General features: G+C 34.3%; 4 protein-coding genes across 5 annotated transcripts; 3 read left to right on the top strand and 1 right to left on the bottom strand.

Annotated features, from left to right (window-relative positions):
- On the top strand, positions 1,052–4,779 carry LOC109347997 (phosphoglycerate kinase 3, cytosolic). The gene is made up of 7 exons (XM_019588164.1): positions 1,052–1,167; positions 1,247–1,455; positions 2,638–2,715; positions 2,803–3,063; positions 3,148–3,465; positions 3,708–3,866; positions 4,343–4,779. The coding sequence occupies exons 2-7, from the start codon at positions 1,261–1,263 to the stop codon at positions 4,535–4,537; spliced, it is 1,206 nt and encodes a 401-aa protein (XP_019443709.1). The 5' UTR covers positions 1,052–1,167; positions 1,247–1,260; the 3' UTR covers positions 4,538–4,779.
- Positions 6,432–16,521, bottom strand: LOC109347996. Of its 2 annotated transcripts, none has more exons than XM_019588163.1 (13): positions 16,398–16,521; positions 14,849–15,026; positions 13,689–13,739; positions 12,545–12,675; positions 12,324–12,437; positions 12,078–12,197; positions 10,918–10,985; positions 9,443–9,615; positions 8,992–9,045; positions 8,337–8,446; positions 7,826–7,939; positions 6,996–7,121; positions 6,432–6,462 (listed from the first exon to the last, which is right to left on the bottom strand). In XM_019588163.1, the coding sequence occupies exons 2-13, from the start codon at positions 15,023–15,025 to the stop codon at positions 6,435–6,437; spliced, it is 1,266 nt and encodes a 421-aa protein (XP_019443708.1). In that variant the 5' UTR covers position 15,026; positions 16,398–16,521; the 3' UTR covers positions 6,432–6,434. The 2 variants fall into 2 exon arrangements, with proteins under 2 accessions (XP_019443708.1, XP_019443707.1); XM_019588162.1 differs by having other exon boundaries at positions 16,402–16,520.
- LOC109347051 lies at positions 17,380–18,051 on the top strand. The gene has a single exon (XM_019586781.1). It carries the CDS (start codon positions 17,380–17,382, stop codon positions 18,049–18,051), a length of 672 nt encoding a protein of 223 aa, XP_019442326.1.
- LOC109347050 lies at positions 21,383–27,335 on the top strand. Its single transcript, XM_019586779.1, has 4 exons — positions 21,383–21,632; positions 26,312–26,500; positions 26,593–26,958; positions 27,037–27,335. The coding sequence occupies exons 1-4, from the start codon at positions 21,383–21,385 to the stop codon at positions 27,333–27,335; spliced, it is 1,104 nt and encodes a 367-aa protein (XP_019442324.1).

The raw sequence follows: 27,557 nt of genomic DNA, 5'->3' as shown, positions 1-27,557 counted from the left end.
TTTATGAGATATGAATATCAATATGTGTGAACCAAACTATAAGTAAACGGTTCCATGAAAAATAAATTAAAGTCAACCAACAAACCTAACTTAGTTTATTTATTTTTTCATTATTATTGATTTTGAAATTTAATTAGTATTATTAATACCGTATTAATAATAAAATCGTTCAGCATACTCGTAAGGTGACACATCATTTACCTAATTAAACATTGTATCAGTGAAGATGATTATATATAATTAATTAAAGTATAATTAATGTTGTAAAATTAATAAGTAATATGATAAACACTTTTATTTACATTATTTGTTAAAGCAAATTGTGTGAATGGTACACTGTATTTCAAGAGTATAAACAAATGTAATAATTGTATATTTGATCCTTCACAATAATATTATAGTAAAATTAAGTTATTTTAAATAAAAATTGAGTTATATGATTGATATAGTTTAAATGAAAATTAACCGATTCTCATCAATGTGATTACATAACTAATATAGTTACTATATCATATTGATATGATGATTGATTCATCCAGTATTGTGATAACCGGACCGGACGATTCGACTGGTTTAACCACTGACCACCGGACTTGAAAATATTTTTGGTTTGTAGTCTTAACCGAGTGAGGGGTTGAACACTTTAAACTAAAGAAACTTTGGTCCAATCATATTAAATCGATTGAATCGCAATAACCCGGGAAGTGAACCGAATGACTCACTTAAAATAAAAAAATAGATCACTACTCTAATATTTTTTCTTCCGGTCTAAAAAAAGATGACATATTTCAGTATAATTATATAAAATTTTGTATTTATATATAAGTACTATATGTTTAGATAAAAATGATAAATTATATATGAAATCATTCGATTCGAACGGATAATTTAACTGTTTAAATTGGTTAAAGCTAATATAAGACATATTCTAATTTGATATCATACTGTAGAAGTCTTCCCTCTTGAGAATACTAGGTTTAATTCGGAATCGATTTCACTAAAAAAAACAAAAGAACATCTGACACGTGCGCTACGCACGGGTGACACCAGACAGTTCGCTCAACAAACCACTCTCGGTCCATAAATGTTCTAGAACGTTTCTTCACTCTCATCATTTTAAACTCGATCTATTTCCATTCCCCACTCAAATTTCAACCAAACCCTAAGGTAAATTTCTTCACCAAAGTTCGAATCTTTATTCCATTCCCTCTATTGGGTTCTGATCAATTTTTGTTTTTGTATCTAGATTTATTGAAAAAAATGGCAACAAAGAGAAGCGTTGGAACGTTGAAAGAGGCTGAGTTGAAGGGAAAGAGAGTGTTTGTGAGGGTTGATCTGAATGTTCCTTTGGATGATAACTCTAACATCACTGATGATACAAGGATCCGAGCTGCTATACCCACAATCAAGTACTTGACTGGTTATGGTGCTAAGGTTATCTTAGCTAGCCACTTGGTATGGTGTTCTATCTATCAATTTTTTGTTTTTTGTTTTTTTGATAGATCTGTGTTATGGGTTTGTGTTTTGATTTGATTTCGACTTGTATCCTTGATTTTCATTAGATTTGTGTTGTTGATAGGTTATATATACAATTTTTTAATATATGTAACTAGGGAATAGTTTCCTTTCGCTTTATATGTGTGTTTTTTTCTTTGTTTTGCTCAAAAGTGGAAGTATTTTTTATGATCGAAGGTTTGATAAGTGGTGATCCGAGTTGTGGTTTCATTTTTTTAATTTTTAAATGATTTTATTGGGAATTAAATTTTGAGTGAATACCTAAAAGAAAAAAAAAAAGGCCGGAAGGGTGAGCCTCAGCGCAAATGTAAAGTTGCTTGCCTCGTGATCTAAAGTCGTGTTTTCAGATCCTGTGAATAACCTCTTCGCATGCGAGGTTAAGATTTTTTACATCTACTCTCCCATACCCCACGAGGTAAGCTGATAAATGGTGATCCAATTTGTGGTTCCATTTTTTTAGTTTTTAAATGATTTAATTATGAATATAGTTTTGAGTGAGTACCTAAAAATAAAAAGGCCAGAGGGTGAGCTTCGGTGCAATGGTAAAGTTGTTTGCCTTGTGACCTGAAGGTCATGTTTTCAAATCCTGAGAACATTCTCTTCGCATGCGAGGTTAAGGTTATATATATCTACCATTCCCAGACCCTACTAGGTGGGATGAGCGCATCATGTACCGGTCACCCTTTACTTGAAAAATAAAAAGGGCAGCCAAATACATGAGGTCTGTAAGGGTGGATGTACACAACCTTACCACTATATAGTTCCTTGGATTAGAACATGTGACTTCCATGTCACAAGGCAACAATTTTGCATGAGAAATGAGTATCTCAACTTGGAAGAATCCAGATTCTGATCAGAAGAGTTCTTTTACCTCAACTTGGAAGAATCTAGATTCTTTCACTTGGACAAATTTGGTTATTTACACTTCATTTGTTTCACTGCGATCTCAAAATCTGAATGTTTGCTGATATGGTTATGGGGTTGTTCTTTTTCTTTTTTGGTGGCTTTATATATCATAGTTAAAGAGTTAAGACTTAAGAGTGTATCTGTGCATGAAATAGAAATGTGATGTGAATGATGATAGTTTGAAAAATGATTTTGCCTTGAATATGATGTTTCCAGGGACGTCCAAAGGGTGTGACACCCAAGTACAGCTTGAAGCCCCTTGTACCAAGATTGTCTGAACTTCTTGGAAATGAGGTATGCCTTCTACACTTCTCTTTGCTTTTTTTGGCATGCTCTCTTGTTATAATATTGAACCGTCATGCTATTTTTTACTGATCATAGGTTAAGATAGCAAATGACTCTATTGGGGAGGAAGTTGAGAAATTGGTAGCAGAACTTCCAGAAGGTGGTGTCTTGCTTCTAGAGAATGTAAGGTTCTACAAGGAAGAGGAGAAGAATGACCCGGAATATGCAAAGAAGCTAGCTGCTCTTGCTGATGTCTATGTCAATGATGCATTTGGCACTGCCCACAGAGCTCACGCTTCTACCGAAGGAGTGGCTAAATACTTGAAGCCTGCTGTTGCTGGGTTCCTTCTGCAGAAGGTATGTAGGAAGTAATTGAGATTTCTGTTAAAATTTGGGTGATTTACATTTTTGATTGATCTGTTACCTGTTTACCGTTTTCAGGAGCTTGACTATCTAGTCGGAGCCGTATCAAACCCCAAGAGGCCATTTGCTGCTATTGTGGGTGGATCAAAGGTGTCGACCAAGATTGGTGTTATTGAGTCCTTATTGTCCAGTGTTAATGTTCTCTTGCTTGGTGGAGGGATGATCTTTACCTTTTACAAGGCCCAAGGTTATTCCGTTGGATCATCTCTTGTGGAGGAAGACAAGCTTGATCTTGCAACTTCACTTATTGAAAAGGCGAAATCCAAAGGGGTTTCTCTGTTGCTTCCAACTGATATAGTCATAGCTGACAAGTTTGCTGCTGATGCTAACAGCAAGGTACTGGCATTTTCTCGGAGCTGCTTGGACAATATTGGTTTCTTTATTATAATATAAAACCCTTTCTCTTGAAATTCAAACTTGTGAAATGATGGAATTAGGAGTTCTGTCGATTTACCGACAATTTATCTTCATTCTCGAATTCATCTACATTTCTGAACTAATGAAATATGCTAATGAGTTGATGAATAGTATTTAGAATGTTGGGATATACATAAAGCTCTTCTTTTACATGTTCACAGATTGTGCCAGCATCAAGCATCCCAGATGGATGGTTGGGATTGGATATTGGACCTGATTCCATTAAATCATTCAGTGAAGCATTGGACAACACTCAGACCATCATTTGGAATGGACCAATGGGTGTTTTTGAGTTCGAGAAGTTTGCAGCAGGAACAGAGGTGCGAAATTATGTTCAATTTATTGAAATTGTTTCAAAATGCTTCACTGTAAACTAGGCTCCCAATCTCTGGACCTGTTTTGTCATTTTTGTTTATGGCATTAAGTTTAATAGTTGGTTTTTCTTTTAAATTATGTGTGAAAATTGACTTTTAAAATTGCTCCATAAGCCACCAACAAGGATTTGGAGGCCTTGCTAGATCCCCAAGATGACCAAAAGGTCAAGGGTTCGATTCCTAGAAACACTTGTTGGGAGGGGCAGTCATGCACCCCGAAAAGGATTAGTTCCTTACCCGATGAGACGATATCCTTGGTAGTACCAAAGAAAATTGTTCCATAAGCCACTGCATGCATCCTTCATAGACCGTGGTCATATGTACCCATGAAATGCTCCCAGGACTTGGAATCTTATTACTATGCTACTTCAATTTCCTTAGTTTGACATTTTAGACTGAGGACTATTCTCTTTTCTACACAGACCATTGCCAAGAAACTAGCAGAATTGAGTGGCAAGGGAGTAACAACTATCATCGGAGGAGGTGATTCAGTTGCGGCTGTGGAGAAGGTTGGCCTTGCTGACAAGATGAGCCACATCTCTACTGGTGGTGGTGCCAGCTTAGAGCTTCTTGAGGGAAAACAACTTCCTGGAGTCCTTGCTCTTGATGAAGCTTAATCAAACACCAAATAGGCCTGACCCTTTTGTTGTATTTTGTGCTTTCTTATTATATGGTTGGGTTTCAACCAATGTTAGATTTTGAGGTTCAACTAATATTGGGATATCTTTCAGAATAAGATGTATTTGTGGCATCTATGGTGATGCATTGTGCTTTATCAAATTGTTCCCAGACAATGCTCATTTCCAAATTGGTCTTTTTGGTGGTTTTCTTTTTCTATGGTAGTATTTATGTTTATTTTGATATGTTCCTGATTTTTTTCTCATGCAATGCAAATCATCACCCAAAGGCTTGTTGCATCTAGGACAATTTTTTTCCATACCCATGTTTCTCCATATTTTATTAACATCAAGTGAGGGATTTACTTACTCCACCTATTCTAGTCATCAATTCTAGGGAAATTCAATGGTTTGAATTAGTGATATAATATCAAAATGACAATAGTATACAGATTCTCCTAACTAAATCTTCTGAAAAAGATAGCTCAACCTACATTTATTGACTGATTATCTATACTTTTGTCTTACTAATCCACGAAGATTGGAGAAAAACAGACCCTCCCCCAAGAAATCTTCCAACAGCACCTTTGTCACAGACACAAGAAACTCACCCCATCATTCAAGTACATACATTAGCAGCAATAAGATAGCAGGCTATGAATTGTTTCTGCCATCAATTCATAGTGACATGCTCTTTTTACACTTCCCCTTTATTCACATCCAAGCTTTAATCTGTATCTTCTCCACTACCTCTGAACATGTAACGGCTTCTTCGCCAATGGTTACTTGGTTTCTGTAACATTTTACATCACTTTTCCTGTATCCTCTTGACTGCTTGTTTCATATCTTGTATCCTCTTGATCGTATTGTGTCAAATCTTATCTCGTATCCTCTTGATTATATTGTATCATATCTTGTCTCGTATCCTAACTGTGTATGCATAAAACTCTTAGCATCCTTCCTATCCTCCTATGAGATTGTTGTTTCAGAGCCAAAGTGAATCAAACGATTTTACAAGAAAGACAAGAGTCAAGAACTTATTATCACCTCCCCTCAAATATCTAGCTACAATCTAACCCTCAACTAATTTTAAATGCTTTGTGCATAATCCTCCTAACACACAAACTCTTGATTTTAAAGACAGTTTTTATATCGAAGCTTCACTAAAAAGAGTAAACCAAATGTTAATCCAATTTTGAGGTACAAAGAGGCTAATGCTAAGAGAAATTAGAGGCGAAATTATTAGGAAATATTTTACAAATTGATATTTTATCAATAAATATGATATATGATATACAATAGAAGTTGATGTTCATTCCATATAGTTAACTTCACTAAGTGGAACTAAGGTTCGGTTATTATTTAAGACAGGATCATACTTTTTTGTATATTTAATTTTCTATCATTAATTCCCTGTTATCGTTTTTTATAATGGAATGACTTTGTTGGCAGTAGTGATGAAGTAGTTTTTGAATAGCAGTGGATGTATCTTCCCTAGTGGTTGGTTCTAAGTGTGGTTATTTTAATCCATTTAGGAGCAATAATGGTCAACCACAACAGGATATGTTCAAAGTCTAAATGGTATTTTGATAATGCAAATATAGGTAAATTTATTTCTATACATTTTACAAGAGAAAAAACTTGACATTAAGAATGTAGATATTATCACAAAATAAGAGGAAAAACTCTTGTGATGACTTGCACTCTTATGATCATTATTCTCATTTTTTGACCATATCAATTAGTATGAATGACAATTTTGTCATGCTACTTAGTTTCCTTTTTAGTCTTTGACATAGGAAACTATCATTTGAAATACAACTCTCAAATGAAGAAATACAAGATCACAACTTTAGATAGAGCCTTGGTACTCATAACTTGTAAGGAAATTGTCTGCTTACATGATGGAGCAGCTATCACGATTCCTGCATAAAGACATGCATATGATCATATATCCCACTAAAATTTGCACTCAATCATAAGGTTCTAATATATTTTGCTAAATGTAAGTAAATGACAGTCGAGTGCACGAAACTCCTACTTAGTGGGGTATGAGGTGATAAATGTGTGCGTAACTTTATCCTAGAGATTGTTTCCAGATTTTGATAAATGTATATATATATGATGTTTTTTAGTTTTAATCTCTACTTAAATTTTATTCATTTTAGCATGTAGAGATACTAATTACAATGTGCTTTGAGTAGTTCACCATGGACCAAAACAACACTATTTTTTTTTAAAATATAGGGACTAAAACAAAAGAAAACCATATTTATGATGATCTAAAACACATTTAAACATAAAATCTAAACCTCTCATTTTCTTTTAAAATATGAAATGACATGTGAGAGAAAGGCATGAGTATTGTTGGAGAAGCATAGGTCAACAAGTAAGTCTTGCACAAAAAGTTGTTTTTAGTTCTATGCCTACTAAAAAGGTAAGCATCCAAGATTTGTACCTCTTTGTTTCTTCATATTTGCTTAGAGCTTCCACAAATTTTAGCCAGAGAGTACTAGTATCCTGAGGGTTCACTTTTTTTGGCCCCACAAAGTATGCTTGTGCAACAAAGTCTGGAGCTCTTTCCCTGAATTACAATCATTCAATTCAGCACCAATTGGTCAAAAGTGTCAAGAGAATAAATAGTGAAGACAATAATGAGTAAAATTCACCCATTTTCTGTTGAGTAAACACATTCTGTTGTTTCAGAGATTCCGTTGTCATTAGCTAGTCCTCTAATAACAACTATGATGCTTCAATGTCAACTCTTGACATTAAATTCCTTTGTTATTGTTTGACATCAAAATGATGTGAATGATATAAAAGGACTAATTTGATCTTAAAAGTTAACATTGAAATACCATTTCGATGTATTTATTATTGGACTATCAAAATGGGGCCAGGATCCTCTTCAGTACTGGAGATGAAAGTGCATGAAAAACAAAAAGAAAAAATGGTATGATATGACAGTTTTTTACCTTTTAGATGAAACATAATGACATTTTTGCTATTCAATACAAAAGCAAAATCAATAACTCTTTTTGAGACACTTGATTTCTAAAAAGTTTGAGACCTCCCTCAAGAGTCAAGAACAGCCCTCATAACTCATAAGACTAACTCATAAGACTATACATATTTCTAGAACGTCAATTCAAAAATTTTGAAGATTTTTAATTTTTATATAGTTTGATGTTTGGACCCATGATAACAACAAAATTAGTATTTGACACCCCACCAAACACACCACTAATGTCCAAATTAAGAAGAATCATTAGTATTGATCAGACATACCTTCCTTCATATTCTGATAACCATGCTACATAGGCAGCACCAAAGTACATGGACACAAATGGACATTTTAGATCATCAACACTTTCAAGTTTATAAGCCCTGTAGCCCAATTCCCTGAACAAAACAAAGACATAGCACACAAACATCAATACATCATAATTAACCCAAGAAAGAATAAGATTGCTTATAAACTAGTATGCCCTTTTTTTTTTTGCAACAATCAAATGGACAGTTTCTTTATTTTACGAATAAAAGGTAGATGCAGTTTCTTTATATTTCTACATGGTGGTATATTACCACATGAAACAGAAAATTGAACTTTAGAATTTGACAAAGCCAATGAATAATTGCTGAAGAAGAATGTCACCACAATACTAGCTTTTAAAATGGATGGCAATGACTATGATCTAATCTATATATAAATGTATATGTATATATGAAATTTCCAAGATTGACACTCACAAACATGCTTGTATTTTAAAATGTAATGATGGACATGTCCTATACTTACAGGTAAATCCAGTAAGCAGTGGCATAGTCAATCCCCATTATTCCAGGCCGTTCTCCAACTCCATTTACCAAACGGTTGCTAACAACCTCCGAAATGGCACAAAGTACTGTCTGTGCCCCAAACAATATTTCGGAACAATCAGAGGGAAACAAATATTTAGTCACTTATCGACCATTTGCAAGTTGGTTTTTTAAGGAAAAGAAATAGAAGCCTTCTTTTACCTCCCGTCAAAAAACTAATTCGCAAACAAATCCTGTAGAGTAAATATTACTATTCATAAAACCCAAAAAAATAGGTTGCTTCATTTTATTTATGATATCATTCTACAGGATTTGGATCCACTCCGATAGTTACACCTCTCCAGCAGTTATTGGAGCCATAATCTCACACGAGGATGATGTGTATTGCGAACCTTTTTATTTATATATCATCTCACACAAAGTATGATGTAGGAAAGAGCTCCAGTATTTGGAGTCCGGAGAAGATCGAAATTCCACTCTAGATGATACACATAGTGTTTACTTACACAAGGGTCAGGGTTCTCAACTTTTTAAACGTATTCAATCTGTGTGGTAGGCCTGCCTTGACTGTAATTATCCTAATCATTTCTAACTTTTGGTAAAATCAAACTCATTCCTTAAGGCAATATACTTACAGATTTAATTTTCTTTGTTAGGAGGTGTTTGTATAGAACTATATCTGCAACTGCCTGCAAGAAAAAATCAAAATGATGAGTCACATTATTCATACCATATGCATTTCATTCATTAAACAATAAATAATTTGAAATATTTGAGTGTATGCTATTGCTATCTTTAAGTGGATGTGAAGCAGGAGCGTGAATCCCATTTCAGCTTGGTGTATGGAAAAATAACAAGAACAGCAAAGGGCCAAGTGCCCGAGGCTTCCATCTAATAAGATCCGGGGAGGGTGAGTATATGCAGCCTTACCCTAGCAAGCAGAATGGTGCTTCCAGGATTTAAACCATAACCTCATGGTAGTAACCTTACTGTTGTGTTTGGACTCGCCCTCTTAAGAAACTAACTAATGCAAGATAATTTATCCATTACTAGCGTACCTGAAAAATTACTCATATAGATCCATACCTTCAATTCCACCCAGGAGAGATATGGTTCACCGTTTTCATCTTGATTGAAACGCACCTTTCCTTGTCTCTCTTTCGATTTATTCCACTCTTTTTGGACCTGAGGATGATTCCACATATCTGCCATATCTTCTGGAGAAGCTCTGGAGTCCCAATATGTGTCATCACTTGCATCTAAATTTAAAAACATAGCAATTCAATGAAAGACTAATGTTAAGACATTTAGAATATATTCAAAATCATATGAAAGGACTGATAGTTTTCAGAACAATATGTATGTGAACTAGATTCATGGTAAGGATTAAATAAAAAGAACCAATCTTCGATGATACTCATCAACTTAAAAGTTAGAAGCAAAGCAAACAATCCAGGAAAACACCATCAACCATTTACTTTGTGACTGTTTCTGCACAACATGATGCAGATTACTTTATATTTGAACAGAGTAACAATGTTATATATTTATCCGAGTTGATTACGATAGTGACCTAACTTATTAAACTAACTTTTCCATCTGACAAGTTTATCGTCTTTTTCTATTGCCTCTTGATCTTATCTAGACTCAGCATTGCAGGACTAGATGCCAAAACAAAAATATAGAACAGAAATGATAAACAAAATTGAACTCACAATTATCCAATTTAATTAACATATATTAAAGGGGTACTGATAACACCGGTAAAAGAATGCACAAAAAGAAGAAGAAGATCCGAACAAAATCGATCCAGAATCAATTGAATTCCGGATACTAATACCTCTTTATTGATTGCAAGATTAGAAGAAATCAATGAAGAACCCTAATTGATTCCCTGAATCAAATCCCCTCCTACTCAATACATCCCAAAGCTAAACTTCTCTAAAACTAGCTCTTTATTTATAGCCTAACTAACAACTAACCACTAGGGGTATTTTTGGAATCTTTTAACCACGTTCCTATTTCCCCTTCTATATACATTTTCAATATTAGGCTTTGGCTTTGGCCTAACCCTATCAGGTACTTAAGCATATTCACATGCCAGAATTACTAGGAATTAGTACTATAAGAGTATAAGGTAAGATATGGGCCTTCACAGGGACTAATTATCCATGTTTGTGTAGAAATTGGAGTTTCAATAGGTGTTTTTGATGTTCAAATTGTTATCCAGAAACTAACTCAGAATGTTGCTTGACCACAGACAAATCTAGAGGAAAATTGTTGGAGGGTCTAGTGAGGAAATTTTATGAGGGGAAGGGGCCCTCAGGCTCCAAGAGGAGCTGCCCCAGCCATGAGGAAGATTCAATTTGTTAATGCCATAAACTTCAATGGCTAAGTGTGATAACATCATAAACCTCAAAAGTAATGTGACAACATAAACATCAAGAAGGTTGGTATAATTTTTTAAACTAAAATAATGACATCAAGCAATGTCTCTTGTATCTCACAAAATGGAAATTAAAAAGCAGCTTAAGGTGGGCATGCAGGGTAGGGGATCTGACCTGTTGGTTTTTCTGATGAAGATTCTCGACGATTGCTTGGAGCATGATAGTCATCATGAGCAGATTTTCTGCACAAGGACAGGGATGAAGTACCAGAAATCAGACATTATGAATAACTCATTAAATTTGAGCTTTCCTTCTGAGGTCTAACCCAGAAAACAGACTATGGTTCATAATTTAATACAATGCTGGTGTTTCGATCTCTCATTCGCAGATATATATAGAGATGGCAGCAAAGAAAGAAAGATCATACATGCTAGAGATTGGAGTTCTAATACTTGACATGCACGTTAGCCTGATTGTTAGGAATATTTTTGCATTTATACCATCTGAACTAGAGCCAAAATCTTAAAAGCATAGACACATAAGTTCGTTTTTCCCACATGCATCTAACTGTAGTTTCTCAAGCTCCATTTATTTGCAGAAAATGAGATGAATACAAAAAATGTTTTTTAGGAAGAAATAGTTTCTAGAAATGATTTTCGATGAGGATAACATTGTGGGAGTATAACTATTGCTAACTACTATTTTAGCCATAAATACTGATCTGCAAATAAATACTAATAGACAAAGTTAGCAAAGTGAGAGGGTGAGCATCCAATTGTAATTGCTGCTTAGTGACCATTATGTCACGGGTTCAAATCCTGGAAACAGTCTCTCGAGTTGCGGAAGTAGGCTGCATACATATACTCTCCTCGGTCCTCACGAGGAACTAGGCTGCCCTCTAGACAGAATTAGCAAAGTGCCCAAGAGCATAATTGTAAGAAAATGTCTTAAAAAATGGCGACCCAATGCATGAGGCTCCCACTATGTGAGGGGAGGAGATGTACAAAGTCTAACCCTTGAGATCAAAGTGGATGTTTCCCGAATTTGAACCATGTGACCTCCTCATAAGACAACAACCTTATGGTTGCACCAAGGCTCACCCTCAATGTAAAAACAATCTCTTGAAAGTTCACAAGGCTCCCGCCAAGTGGGAATAATAGATGTACACACTCTTATTCCAGCAATCAGATCCTATTTTCACTGTAACCTTCATTTGACAAAGCAGTAACCTTACTACTGCACCAGGCTCGCCCTCAATACACAAACAGACTTTTGAAAATTTCAAAATCTTCAAATAAAACTACATTTTACCAATATGGAAAAGAAGGAAGCACCTGGATGGAAAACTTTCTTTGACTGAGAGATATCCTTTCCAATAGCGTAAAGTTGATTTTTGAGTTGCCTTCTTTGTACCACCTTTATATGCCCTTACAATGAACTCTTCATTTCTTTGTCTGCAGGCCATGCCCTCAGTCATAAATATTTCAGAACAAACAATCATGAGTCATGACAACCACTATGCAATATTCATTTCTGGAGCATACTCTATACATGGACCAAGTGAAGCATGTGGAACTTACTTGTTATCAAATGTTGACAACCACTTAATATAAGCAGCACCAAAATATACATTTGCAAAGGGTTTGAACAGAAAATCTGTATTCCCTTCTCCATATTGAACATAACCTGATTCACTGTAAGCTGCAGTTAACCTCTGAGAACCATAATCTTATAGCAACAAAATAAGGAACTTTTTCAGCTTTTTAGCGCATGAAATGAGCGTTCAACATCTAGCGAATACCTCATCAACTGCTCAACAGTTTTTGGTGAGAGTTGCATAAGCCCCAATTTAGGCTCCTTAGATTTATTGTCAGATTGCATAACAAGTAGTTGCCTATCACTTTCAAGTTCTGCAATAGCACAAACCATGCTCTGCAGCAAACAAAAAATGTATGCCTTACAAATTATAATCACTATTGACATTCTTAACAGTTGGAATTATTTATCTTAATCATAATAGTGATGCAAATTAGTATGAGTTAAAGGGTATATAAGGAAAGAGTTCTATGACCCACATTATTTATCTGAATCATAAAAGTGACCTAAATTAGTAAGAATAAAATCATTTTTCTCTAGACCTTTACCCTATATTACTAATCTCAAAGGAAATTAAAACTTCTGTCAAAGAATAACATAACGTGTAGCTCATCCTTATGATCATATGATTCTTCATAGCAGACTGAATTTGACCAACCAACAAGGTGTTGGTCTGGTGGTGTAAGACCTTGCTAGATCTCCAGAATGACCAAAAGGTCAAGGGTTTGATTCCTGGGAGCGACACTTGTTGGGAGAAGCAATCACATACCCCGAAAGGGATTATTTCCTTACTCATAAGGTGAGGGGATATCCTTGGTGGTACCAAAAAAAGACTGAAATTGACCTTATACAACATTCTTCCTTCAACTTTTTCTTGTGTCCCCCTTGTAGCTAGGTAAGATTGGGGTGTTGGGCACCTATTTATATTTCCAATGTTTGATATCAACTTCAACAAATCCTAGACTACACTATTTTTACAACAGCACTACAGTGATGTAAAATATAAAAATTCAAATGTCCTACTGCCAAAAAAAAGTGAGAGAAATCAAACAAAAAGAGTAAACTAGCAAGAGTTAAATTAAAAAAGGTCAATATCAAAGATCATGCATGTAAAGGACTCATCTTTATTTTAATAATGGATTGGCAATGAAGCAGTAAGTTAACCACTACATTGGGATTACAGATTTAGAGTTTCTTGTCACTATTTTTTGGGAAGAAAAAGCATGTAACATTCAATAACTATAACACCATTATTTATTATGCTTAAAGAATATTAGTATATCTTATTTGGGACTCTGAAAATAAGATTACAAAGTAATATGATATACTAAAACAAGAAGCAGACATACAGGATCTATCTGTGAATGAAAGTGCCTGCCAATTACAATGTCAGCTACAGCCTGGAAATGCCCAAAATGATACAAAGTAAAAAAACAAAGGAGAATGCAATCATCATATAGCAACATACTTTAACATTGTGTTTAATTTACAATGAAAAGTTGAGGAAAGAATAAATGAGGAAAGAAAATGAGTAAAAAAAGTAGTGATTCTTTAGTTGTTAGGTGTTATAGAAAATTGAAAGAAAGTAGGGAGGAAAAATATATTTACTATTGAAACTAACATTGACACTATGCATCAGTTAGTTTTTTGGAGTTAGCAATAGGAAAATCTTTTCACTTAGGTACTCCACCAAATGGTAGAGAGAAAGCAAAATGACATGGGTCATATTAATTCTGTTTCAAAAGATGATGAGCATCAACATAAAGGTAGCATTGCTGCTTAGTAATCATGATTTACAGAGGTTCAAATTGTGAGGTGAGGCTGCCTATCTACCTTCCCTGTAAACTATGTGAGAGCCTCTTTCACCAAGCTGCCCTAAAAAGTTTGTCTATTTCAGAATTTTGAAATTTAAAGGCACTAGTAGTTCCTTAAAGCATTGAAACACAAGAACCGTGAATTGGTTCTTGTATACCAATTCATTGTTCTTTTGCGAATTGGTTCTTACATACCAATTCATAGTTCTTTTGCGAATTGATTCTCTATAATTAACGAATCAGATTTTCACCTATTGTTAAGTTAAAGAAAGAACAAAGAAAAAAAATGTAATTGGTGATATGCATTCACCTATATGAATGAGTTATAACAAATAATTTTATGTTAGGGTATTTCTCCTATGGTAAAGCCAAAGTTGATTCAAACCTACAAAAAGTGACACTAGAAATGGTTGTGTAGAGAGCTATAAAAATCTTACTGAGTATTCCCTAACGTACCCGTATTTGATAGGATAGCGTACCTCAGACTATGTACTCATACACGTACCAAAGAGAGCCACTACCTCGTATTAGGTGACTATGCCTTAAAGCATCCCAAAGAAAGGGGGGAAACTTACATGAAGCAGCTTTTGAGAGATTTAACCAAATCTTAATACATGTGTATATTATAAGTTGAAGCATACAACCAAGAAATTCCAAATTTAATCAAATCCTTAAGGTAGAGTAAATTGTGTTACCCTCATTTCAGTCTGTGTTAAGTATGGCTGCCCATCAGGGTCACGAGAGAGGTGAATCTTGTGACCTTTCACCTCTCCAGCTTTTAACCATTCTTCACTCACTTCAGGTACCTCCCACATTGCCTCCAAGTCCTCCAGGTCAACACAATCATCCCAATAGGTGAAGCTGATGGTCATCCTGAAATAAAATTAATGAATCAAAATCCAGTGAATGTATTAAGAGTTCGTTTGCGAGTTGAGTTTTGGAGGGAATCAATAGAAAGGGAAAGTAAATCTTCAGAGGCATCACATTACTCTGATTACACTCCAAAAACGAACTCATAAAAGAAAACAGAGAATAACATTGTAGTTGCTATTTCTGTTAACATTAACAAGATCTTTGACTCCGTAGGCTAATTTGGAGTCAAAGACCAAGCGGAGAATAGAAGGGGAAAGGAATTCTCCAGAGGCATCACATTAACCTCGATTATCCTCTAAAAACCAACTCGATTAAAACACATAGAATAATATTGTGTTGCTATTTGTGTTAACATTAACAAGATCTTTGACTCCATTGGCTAATTTGGAGACACTAGAAGCTACTAGGAGTCAGAAACAAGCAAATTGAGAAGTCAAAATTGGCTTAGTGATTATCAAAATTGAATTCAGAAATAATCTCTACAATCTGTATTGGAATCCAAAGTCGGGTAGTGATAAAAAACTATGATATGACAAGAATAACTTCATCAAGCAAAATTTTACAAGGCAGAATAGCTACAAACTTTAAATACCATGCAGCATTTATTTGGGTCTGTCAAAAAGTCATTTACAAAAGTCATTTTGATCTTCACTAATCCAACAGAAATAAGCTACAAAACTCTCAAATTACCTATCTTGTATTTAAGACTTACATAACTCTCTCATTTACTCACATATTTTGTGTTGAATTCAATTTACTGCATAACACGTACGAGTTCATAACCGACCTCATAAAATTAACATAAAAAGTAACAAAGTGCATACTCGATTAAACCATGTACTTTTATTACGTACCAGGTAATTATAAGTAGAACTTAAAGCGAGCTCATTGTCACTGGTGCCAACATGCATTTTGTTTTAAGTAACCCCCAAAAAAAGCATGATTTATTTACAAGGAGAAAAGAAATGCAGCCCAGGGAAGGTCACAATCCATAATAGAGCTTTTTTCATGCTTCATTCAACAATTGCTCAGAAAAATTAAACAATGTAACGATTGATTAAATCTTGTTGTTCAAATAAACATGGTAAATGTGACATTGGAGAACCCATCTAAGAAATCATATAAACATCAAACACATATTGTACCCACAACCCTAAATTCAAAGACCCTCAAAATCAAATTCACCCCAAAAACAAACAACATTGTATAATCATGTTATTTTCAGATTCCACATGCATCCAATTCCTAAAGAATAAATGCCCATTTGTAACAAATCTAATGCAACAATAGAAATTTCAAATCAAATCATTCCTCTACATAGAATGAATAAAGAAATGAATATTAAATATAAATTACATCCATGTTGCATACTTAATTAGAAGGTGTTAGAGAGACAAAATTGTTTTGCAAGGAAATGGGAAAAAGTTTTCTTGGTCATGACAATGAAAGAATTTTGTTACATAGGGCCAACCTTTTTTTACCAGGAATAAGGTTGTTTTGATAACAGACATTATTTTAATCAGGAACACGTGCGTTGTTATAATGTAAGGTCAACGCATCTAGTATGTGTCTAAAGTCAAAAGTTCTCAATTTTGTGAAGGGTGGCATATTTGATGTGAGAGGAATATTAAATAATGGTAAGATTGGAAGTATAATATAAATGTGTTGTATATCTAAAATATCGGAAGATTTGAAAAAACTGCATTATCAAAATAAATGAAATGGATATAGTATTATAAAAAATTATAAATTTACTTTAAAAATATTGTATGATGATTCTGTAGTACCGTTTTGTGTGTTTTGTTGGATTGTATATTATTACTTACAAAAAACTAATTATTGATTCATATACTAGGAAAATTGCATTCAGTATCTTGGATTTGTCATGATTCCATAAAAGGACTACCGTGCCATTATAAACTTATATCTTTTACTGTCCAATAATAACCCTCTATATAATTATCTTCTTAAATTATCTCCTGAATCAAATGAGATTTTTCTCTCTAACTTCTATCATCTCTACTATGCCAAATGCAACATTAAGCTCTACTATTTCAACTTTTATGTATTCTTATGACTGGGAGATTGTTTGTGCATAAATAGTTATCTGATGAGCAATATATAACCTATGAAAATATAGTCGGTTATGTTTTTGTATGGTTTGAATAAGGCTATATATAAAGTCTCAACTGATGAATACAAAGTATGCAAGTTTTCTATCTTTCTACTGTTCTTCATTTTTTGAGTTATAACAATTGGTATCAAAGCTTCGTAAGGGGCCTGATATAGAGTGGTAAAGTGTATGTGATAGAGTGTGTGTAAGAAGTGTGAGCTAAACACAGAGGGAGATAAGATGTCAATCTCATATAAGTTTGTGCAACCATCCATTACGAGATTCAATGGTCATTATGATTATTGGTCAATGATTATGAAGAATTTCCTTAGGAGCAAGGAGATGTGGAGCATAGTGGATGAAGGGATGCTTGTTGCGGCAATTGGGATAGCACCAGCAAGTGAAACGCAGAGGAAGCTCGTGGAGGAGGGCAAACTCAAAGATCTGAATGTCAAGAACTTCTTATTCCATGCAATTGATAGAGAAATTCTGGAAACAATTCTTGACAAAGGGATGTCGAAGGCGATCTGGAATTCAATGAAACAAAAGTATCAAGGGTCCACGAAGGTGAAAAAGGCACAACTTCAAGCCTTGAGAAGGGAGTTTGAGTTGTTGGCTATGAAAGAAGGAGATAAGGTGAACAACTTTATGAGACGAACCTTGACTTTGGTGAACAAGATGAAGTCAAATGGTGAGACAATGGAGCAGTGTATAGTGGTTAGTAAGATACTTAGATCATTGATGGCTAAGTTTAATTATGTTGTTTGCTCAATAGAGGAGTCAAATGATCTAAGTACTTTGAGCGTTGATGAGTTGCATGGTAGTCTGTTGGTTCATGAACAAAGAATGAAGGGATACCAAGAGGAAGAACATGTGTTGAAAGTGGCTCAAGAAGACAGAACAAGCAGATGAAGGGGTCGAGGTGTGTTTAGAGGAGGACGTGGCAGAGGTAGAGGAAGACAACCTCTAAACATAGCAATTATTGAGTATTTCAAATATCATAGGTTGGGGCACTTCCAATATGAGTGTTCTAATTGGAAAAAGAAGGCAAATTATGCTGAGTTAGAAGAAGAAGAAGAGATTTTGCTGGTCTTATGAAGAACCTCAACAAACAAACAGAGAAGAAATATGGTATCTTGATTCGGGCTGCAGTAATTATATGACATGGAACAAAGAATGGTTTCTGAATTTGGAAGAAGACTTCAGCATGCCAGTAAAACTTGGGAATGATATGAGAATGGTAGTGGCAACAAAAGGAAGTATAAGGATGCAATTAAAAGGCATAACCTAGGTAATATTTGATGTCTACTATGTTCCTAAGCTTAAAAACAATTTATTAAGCATAAGACAACTTCAAGAGAAGGGGTTAGCCATTTTAATTCAGGATGGGACTTGCAAAGTATTTCATCCTATGAGGGGTTGATTATGCAAACTAATATGAGTGGGAATAGAATATTTCATGTGTCAGCCTCCATGCAACCGAAAAATTCCTCGTGTTTGCAAGCTGAAGTTGAATCAGATAAAGAGGCTCACATGTGGCATTGTCGATTTGGGTACTTGAATCATAAGGGACTGGGAACACTTACCTACAAGAAAATGGTGATTGGATTACCCCCTCTAAAAACTCTGAAGGAAATATGCGCCATATGCTTAACCGACAAGTATCATAAAAATCATGTAGCAAGGAAGAGTTTGCGGAGAGCATCAAAGCAACTTCAACTAGTGCACTCAAGTATATATGGTCCCATCAAGCCTGCTTCAAACAATGACAAGAGGTACATCTTAAGTTTTATCGATGATTTTTCTCGTAAAACTTGGATATATTTTCTACATGAGAAGTCAGAAGCATTAGTAACATTAAAAAATATAAGACTTGTGTTGAAAAGGAGATAGGTGCATACATAACTTGTTTGAGGACATATAGAGGTGGTGAGTTCACCTCAAAAGAGTTTGGAGAATTTTGCCAATCACATAGCGTTAGTAGACAATTGACATTAGCTTATATTCCTTATCAAAATGGAGTTGCCGAAAGAAAAAATAGAACGGTTATAAATGTTGATCGTTCTATATTAACCGAAAAACAAGTTCTTAAAGCATTGTGGCCTGAGGCTGTGAGATGGTCTGTACACATTCAAAATCGATGTCCAACAGTAGCAGTTGAAAACAAAACACCAACATAGGCATAGAGTGGTGAGAAACCAGTAGTAGAGTATTTTCGAATTTTTGGATGTGTAACACATGTTCATATACCAGACCGAAGGAGGAGTAAGTTGGATAATAAGAGTAGAAAATGTGTCTTCTTAGGAGTCAGTGATGAATCCAAAGCTTGAAGGTTATATGATCCAGTTTCAAAGAAAATATCTGTCAGTAAAGATGTTACTTTTGAAGAAGATAAATGATGGGACTGGGGCAGGACAGAAGAAGAAACGCAAGTAAGATTTATTAGAATAGGAAGATGAGGATGAAAATGATGGAGAGGACGACCTGGATGAAGAGGAAAATGGTGAAACAAGTTCAAACAATTTAAATAGCAGTCTGACAGAGGCACATACACCTTCAAATAAGTCAAATACATATGGAGAATTGGCTGAAGAGAGTGAACGATGAAGAAGAGCACCAGGTTGGATGGTAGATTATGAAACAAGATAAGGATTATCTGAAGAAGAAAATATGAATGTAATGATGATGATGATGATTGAGGATGACCTAGTTTCGTTTGAAGAAGCAATGAAGAGTAAAAATTGGAGAGAAGCAATGTCAACAGAAATTGAAGACATAGAGAGGAATCAGACTTGGAAACTTATTGTACTGCCTAAAGGAGTCAAACCTATTGGAGTTAAATGGGTATTCAAAACTAAGCTTAACGAAGATGGGATGTAGAGAAGCTCAAAGCAAGACTGGTGGCAAAAGGGTAAGCACAACGCCATGGAGTAGATTACACTAAAGTATTTGCTCTAGTGGCAAGACTTGATACAATCCGTGTGATACTCGTAATTGTTGCACAATTCAGTTGGGAGGTTTTTCAACTTGATGTGAAGAGTGCTTTTCTTCACGGAGAGCTCAAGGAGGAAGTGTTTGTGCAGCAACCTGAGGGATTCATAAAGAAAGGAGAAGAAGAGAAAGTCTATATGCTAAGAAAGGCATTGTATAGCCTTAAACAAGCGCCTCGAACTTGGTACAACAGAATTGAAGCTTACTTTATGCGAGAAGGTTTTGAGAAGTGTTTCAGTGAACACACTGTTCACAAAGTCGCAAGGAGGTAAGATACTAATAGGTAGTCTTTATGTTGATGATTTGATCTTTACTTGGAATGGTAGAGCCATGGGTGATGAATTTAAAAATTCAATGATGCTGGAATTTGATATGTCTGACTTGGGAAGGATGAGACATTTTCTTGGAATAGAAGTTAAGCAGGGATCAGATGGAATTTTCATCTGCCAAAGAAGATATGTACGAGAAGTATTAGCAAGGTTTGACATGGGAGGTTGCAATGCAGTCAATAATCCGATAGTCCAATGTACGAGGTTGTCCAAGGATGTAGGTGGAGTTAGAATTGATGAAACTCTATTTAAGTTGGTAGTTGGAAGTCTTATGTACTTAACTGTCACTAGGCCTGACTTGATGTATGGTGTTAGTCTAATAAGCAGGTTCATGTCCAGTCCAACTATGTCACATTGACTTGCAGCAAAAAGAATTTTAACGTACCTGAAAGGTACAATTGATCTTGGGATTCTTTATCAAAAAGGAGAAAGCAACTTGAGATTCACATCCTTTACAGACAATGAGTATGTCGGTGACTAAGACGATCGGAAAAGTACTTATGGATTTGTGTTTATGATGGGGTCTACTGTTGTTTCTTAGTCCTCAGAGAAACAATTAGTGGTTGCTCTTTCTACTATGGAAGCAGGGTATATAGCAGCATCATTGTGTGTCTGTCAATGCGTTTGGCTCAGAAGGGTGTTGAAGAAACTTAGAGTTGAAGAAAAGGCAGAAACTACAATCATGTATATAACAGCTTTGTTATACAATTATCAAAAATTTCAGTGTTTCATGGGAAAAGCAAGCATATTGATGTAAGTTCCATTTCTTAAGAGACTTGGTGAATGATGGAGTTGTTGAGTTGAGCTACTACAACTCTCAGGATCAAATTGCATATATCATGACAAAACCAATAAAGTTGGAGCAGTTTGAGAAACTTCGTTGCATGCTTGGAATAATTGAAGAAAAGGCATGAACTGCAATTATGTGTGATAACTGCTCCGCTATACAATTAGCAAAAAATTCAGTGTTTCATGAGAAGAGCAAGTACATTGATGTTAGGTTTCATTTCTTAAGAGACTTGGTGAATGATGGAGTTGTTGAGCTGAGCTACTGCAACTCTCAGGACCAAATTGCAGATATAATGACAAAACCAAAAAAGTTGGAGCAATTTGAGAAACTTTGTGGCATGCTTGGAGTGGTTGAAGTTGCTAAAGAGAATGAGGAAGTGTCAAGTTTTATTGTCGCCCGAGCGAGAGGTTGTCACTCAAGCGACACTTCACAGGTGTAGAAGCCAAAGTCTCTGCATGTCTCTCGCCTGAGCGAGATGGTGTCACTCAAGCGACAATTTACAGTTTCAGAAACCAAAATCATTGTGTGACTCTCGTGTGAGCGAGAGAGGGTCGCTCAAGCGACAATTTGCAGTTTAGGAGCCAAATCTTTGTGTGTGTCTCACTTAAGGTATGAGGGGTCGCTCAAGCGACAATTTTGCAGTTCTGGGAGCCAAATCTTTGTGTGTGTCTCGCTTAAGCGAGACACACAGTCATCCTGCTCGCTCAAGCGAGCCTAAAACGCAGATGCATTAGTTTAAGGGAGGGATTGTTAGATAGTTGTTTTGTTTCAGTGTTCATGGAGAATAAAACTGATTAATTATCGCTTTATTGACATTGAAAATGCGGTCGGTTATATTTTTTTCTGGTTTGAATAAGGCTATATATAAAGTCTCAGCTGATGAATACAAAGTATGCAAGTTTTGTACCTTTCTACTATTTTTCATTTTCTGAGTTATAATATATATATATATATATATATATATATATATAAATAATATTTGTAATAATATATAATTCACAGAATATATTTATATATCTTGATGTTGATTATGTAATCATATGATAAATGGTTAATTGATATATGTGTTTGTACTATAATATGATAATATGCGTAAGTTATATCAACGTTTATTATAGTTTTATGTTGAATGTGAAATTTATACAATGATAGTGTAAAGTAATGATGTAAAAATCGTATCATATTGGCCGGTTTGATCGGAAAACTGGTGAATCGGACCTCTAACCAGTATGGTACAGATGTTGAACTGACCAAATATCAAAATTGCTCAAAACCGGTCAAAACTGGTGAACCGACAGATATTTGACTAAATCGTCTGGTTTATACACATATTTTTTAAAAAAAAAACTTAAAAACTCATTACAATGTGACCTATCTTTCCAACCATTCTTTAACACTTCAAGACACATGCTTCCAAGGCATACTAAGATTACACCTTTTGGTTTCTAACATTCGTGTGTAATCTCAGTGACATTTATGTAATCTTGGAGTACTGCCTGAAGATAGGATTTGGTACAAAAATATAATCTGGATATGAGACAACTTTAACTCATTGGTGTTAAATGTTAAAACTCAAATTTATTTGTTTTGTAGAGTGATTTGTGAACTTGTGTCATTTATTTATATTTTGTGGTTGTTAAGTGATACTTTTGGATTGATATATGTTTTGTAATTTAGACTGTGAATTTGTTAAAAAACTTAAAGTTGTTTGTTTATGTGAATTTTGAGTAGATTATGAATATGAATTATAAATTTGAGTATCTACCTATTTGATTTTTTTTTTGTTATAGGTGTTTATATATATATATAAATATAAGCATGTATGTACAGTTTAACTGACATGAGATTTAATTACTGAACCATCAGTTGAACCACTATACCAGTACTCTGACCGATTTGATAACAGGAACAGTTTTAACAAGACTGGTGTAAAGATTTATACAAATGTACTTTATCAACCATCATTTATTTCGATTACTTTAAAAAAAAGTCAAGTATAGTTAAATATCAATGGTGAATGATGTAATAACAGTACATAAAACTCGTAATTCATACACAGTTAATGCATACATATTTTTCTCTTTTTCGCAATTATATGAAGTATATGTGAAAATATAATTAATTAATTAAGGATTTAATATATATATTGACATTGTAACTGTTTTTACATTGTCGGTATATTATTTATTATTTATATGTTAATTATCATTGACTTTTAAATAAAAATAATATAAATTAATGGTGGATAATATGTTTTTGGCTTTGAAAAACTTTATACTCACAGTGAATATCACAGTGAATATATATTCAACTCATTAATTAATTAATGGGCATTGGACATTCCACTCACTCTATCTTGGATAAAGTGCATCCAAAATTAATTCGCCTAAAAGGACTTCTGCGTTCAATATCTGAAACTTATGTGCTCAATACATAGTCATTCAAGCTTAATGTTGTTAAAATGTGTCTAGAGCTTTGATAATGTATCTTTCTTGACAGCATCCTAACCAAAAATTCCTTATATATCCTGATCATATGCATTTTATAATATTCAATATACCTTGTGTAATTAAATGTAATGTTTCTGGTAAGACAAATTATAGGTTGCCAACAAATTTTTTTATAAAATGGAAAGTTTGATATCAATTACAAAACGTTGAAAACTCAAAATTCATTTTAGAAGAAAAAGTTTACTCAATACATTAAATATTATCTCATAACATAAAATATATGGAAAATAATATATTCTCCTACTAAATCATCTTAATTATCTTTTTACTCACAAAAAAATAACATATGTCATAAGTTAATATTTTATTTATTAATGATAATGATTAATATACAAATAACATGCATCACTTTCATGTGAGTATAAAGATTAATTGGAGAATGTAATAGAAAGATATAGCATTACTCAATATATTATAAAGAATATATTAGATATGAATCTTTCCTACAAAATCCTCGGAGAAAACCATGGAGATGGAGGCCCAAAAAGACTGAAGTGGAACTTCATAAGTCTTCAACGTGAATTAAGAGGATGACATATATTGAATGAAAAAAGATGTATGCACTAACATTATATGAGTTTTATACATTGTCACTATATCATTCATTATTGATATTTAATTATCATTAACTTTTCAAAAAAAATGGTGAATGATATGGTGTCTGTGTATAAATTTTTATATCAATAATATATTAGTTATATATCTCACCAAAAAAATATATGTTAGTTATATATCTCACCAAAAAAAAATATGTTAGTTATATAATAAAGTTTAACGAGTAGAAATTATAATATCCTCACTCTGTGTAGAACCAGATGAGTAGCTTAGATTGAGAGTATACATAGACTTAGTAAGAAAAATAGTTGTGAACTAGTCCGAATAAACTTGAGAGTAAGGGTGGAAGTAAGGTCATATCAGATTTTGTCATAAAAAATTTAGTCTATATAATATGTAGGAGCATGGGTCTGACCTGTTAGTCTGTTAAAAAAAATTCAAAGTCTAGGTCTGTCCTATTAACTTGTTTAAATGCATATTATACCATATAATATTAAAATAGGTCATCATGTCTATATTTAAATATGTTAATATTCCTACTTTTAACTATGTTATTCTAACTCTAACAATTCAATTATATTTTTATATTAAAATTATATATATAATATTACTTACATTAAATTGTGTAATATGAAGATGTTATATAATATAACTAAATAGGTTGACCTATTAGGCTTAATAGACATTTTGGATGACCTAAAGTCTGACCTGTTAAAGTAAATAAACTTTTCAAAAAGCCTGAGTCTAACCTGTTTACAAAAAAAAAAACTGATCTAATCTGATCTAACCTGTTATAGGCCATTGAGATGTAGTCTAACCTGTTTCCACCTTTACTTACTTGAGAGTAAAGGACTCTCTATGCTACTTAGAAGAGGGGTGAAATCCGAAAAATTACGGGGATAGTGTAGTTTGACTACACTATCACAGCTTTAGTGTAGCTTTTGAATTAATTACGGGTTTGGGTAGTTTTTAGTGGATCTCGTGGACCAGATCCATGATTTCACTAAAGTCGTGGACCAGATCCACGATTTCACTAAAGTCGTGGACCCCATCCACGATTTCCCTACAACGTGTCAGGTCTCTGTAAGTCGTGGACCAAGTACACGACTTTCATGGCAATGTCGTGGATGGGTCCACGAGTTCCATGCAATGTCGTGGACCACGTATACGACTTACAAGTTGTGTATCAAGTTGTGTATTGGATCCATGATTTCGAAGTTCTATATATATCCCCAGCCCCGAGTGTAAAAACCACACTGAAGGAAGAACTGTATGAAAAAATTGTAGCATACTGAAATTGAAGAACTCTGCATATTTAAGGTAACTTAAAATGCTTTAAATTTTTTTAGATCTTTTATTTTATATATAATTTTATGTGTTACCTTTGTTTAAATGTAAATATGTTTGTTTATATTTTACTCTATGTTATATGTAGATGGCAATTATTAGAGATATTGTTAGTGATTTTAGTGATGAGGAGGACATTGAGCTTTGTGATGACGAGGATGATGATGTTCAGATTACCACACATGAACCAGTTAGCGTAACATATCATAATCCTTCATCTTTTTTCGTTAACATTGATTATCAATCTGGACAAGATTTTCCATATAGAAGTACTCACATAAGTACTGATATAGATAATGATCTTTTTGTTGGTATGCAATTTGAATCAAAGGAGGCAACAATAAATGTTGTAAAACATTTTCATATTAGAAATTTTGTTGATTACGTTGTGGATGAGTCCAGGCCAGATAAATATGTTGTAAAATGTAAATATTATGGTGTTGGGTGTGAATGGAGACTATAGATATGTTATAAAATGTAAATATTATGGTGTTGGTGTGAATGGAGACTTCGATCATCAAAAAGTTTGAAGCGTGATATTTGAGAGATTAGAAAAATTAGTGGAAGACACACTTGTGTATCCACTAATATTTCTCAAGATCACACGAAGTTGAACTCATCTTTCATCGCAAACTGCATTGTGAAACTAGTATCAGAAGATCCTGATATACCAATTAAAGCATTAGTCAAGGAAGTGGTAACTCGTTTTGGTTATACGGTGACATATAGGAGGGCTTGGACTGCTAAACAAATAGCAATGTCCCAAATTTATGGTGATTGGGAGGGATCATACAAGGAGTTACCTCGTTGGTTAAATGCTGTTCAATATTATGCACCAGGTACAATTGTAAGATATTCAGCATCTAACCATTATGAACATAATACTTTAATTCCGATAGGGTTTTTTGGGCTTTCAAGCCATGCATTGAAGGATTCAGTTTTTGCAAACCAATCCTTCAAGTTGATGGCACGTTTTTGACTGGAAAATATGCTGGAACTTTGTTAATAGCTAGTTCCCAAGATGGTAATAGACGTATATTTCCAGTAGCATTTGCCATTGTAGAAGGAGAGACCAGAGAAGCATGGGAATGGTTTTTCTACAATCTTCGGACAAATGTTACCCCACAATCAAATATTTGCATAATATCATATAGGGGTACAGGTTTATTGGGTGCATTACGTACTGAGCTCCCGCAATGGTGTGATGGTCAATCTGTATATTGCATTCGTCACGTTGCTAGCAATTTCAACAAGGAGTTCCGAGATAATGATTTGAAAGAAAAACTCATTGAAATGGGTAAATCTTGAAATGAATGTCATTTATGTCAAACTGTTTGTATATTGGATTTTTGTGAATATTTATCTACTGTTGTAGGCTATGAATTGATGCGGCCTCGATTTGAGCGAATGCTTGCTGTATTGCGTCAAAAAAACTCTAGGGCGACAGCGCGGTTAGATAAAATCCCAAAAGAAAAATGGACACAATCATATGATGATGGGAGACGGTACGGCCATATGACGATGAATTTGGCAGAATGTGTAAATGAGATTCTGAAAGGAGCAAGGTTCTTGCCTATTACTACACTTGTTAGAGCAACATATCATAGACTAAACTCCTGGTTTGTACACCATAGAAATGAAGCAACTAACATGATAAGGGCAGGTCATGTTTAGTGCGAAGAATTGAGTAATGTGATTAATGAAAATAACTGAAAAGCTACTTGTCAAATTGTACGAAATTTTTCGCGGGATTCAGGAGTCTCGGAAGTAGAAGTTGCTAGTACCGGTGGTAGTCGATACTCAAGAGTATACACAGTTAGATTAATGGATAATTGGTGTGATTGTGGGGAATTTCAATCACTTAAATTGCCACGTTATTGCTACTTGTGCATCATT

The sequence above is a fragment of the Lupinus angustifolius genome, chromosome LG05 (assembly GCF_001865875.1).
Source record: "Lupinus angustifolius cultivar Tanjil chromosome LG05, LupAngTanjil_v1.0, whole genome shotgun sequence".
Classification (NCBI taxonomy): domain Eukaryota; kingdom Viridiplantae; phylum Streptophyta; class Magnoliopsida; order Fabales; family Fabaceae; genus Lupinus; species Lupinus angustifolius.
The sequence above is the reverse complement of the archived record's forward strand: the minus strand, read 5'-3'. Positions and strand labels throughout refer to the sequence as shown.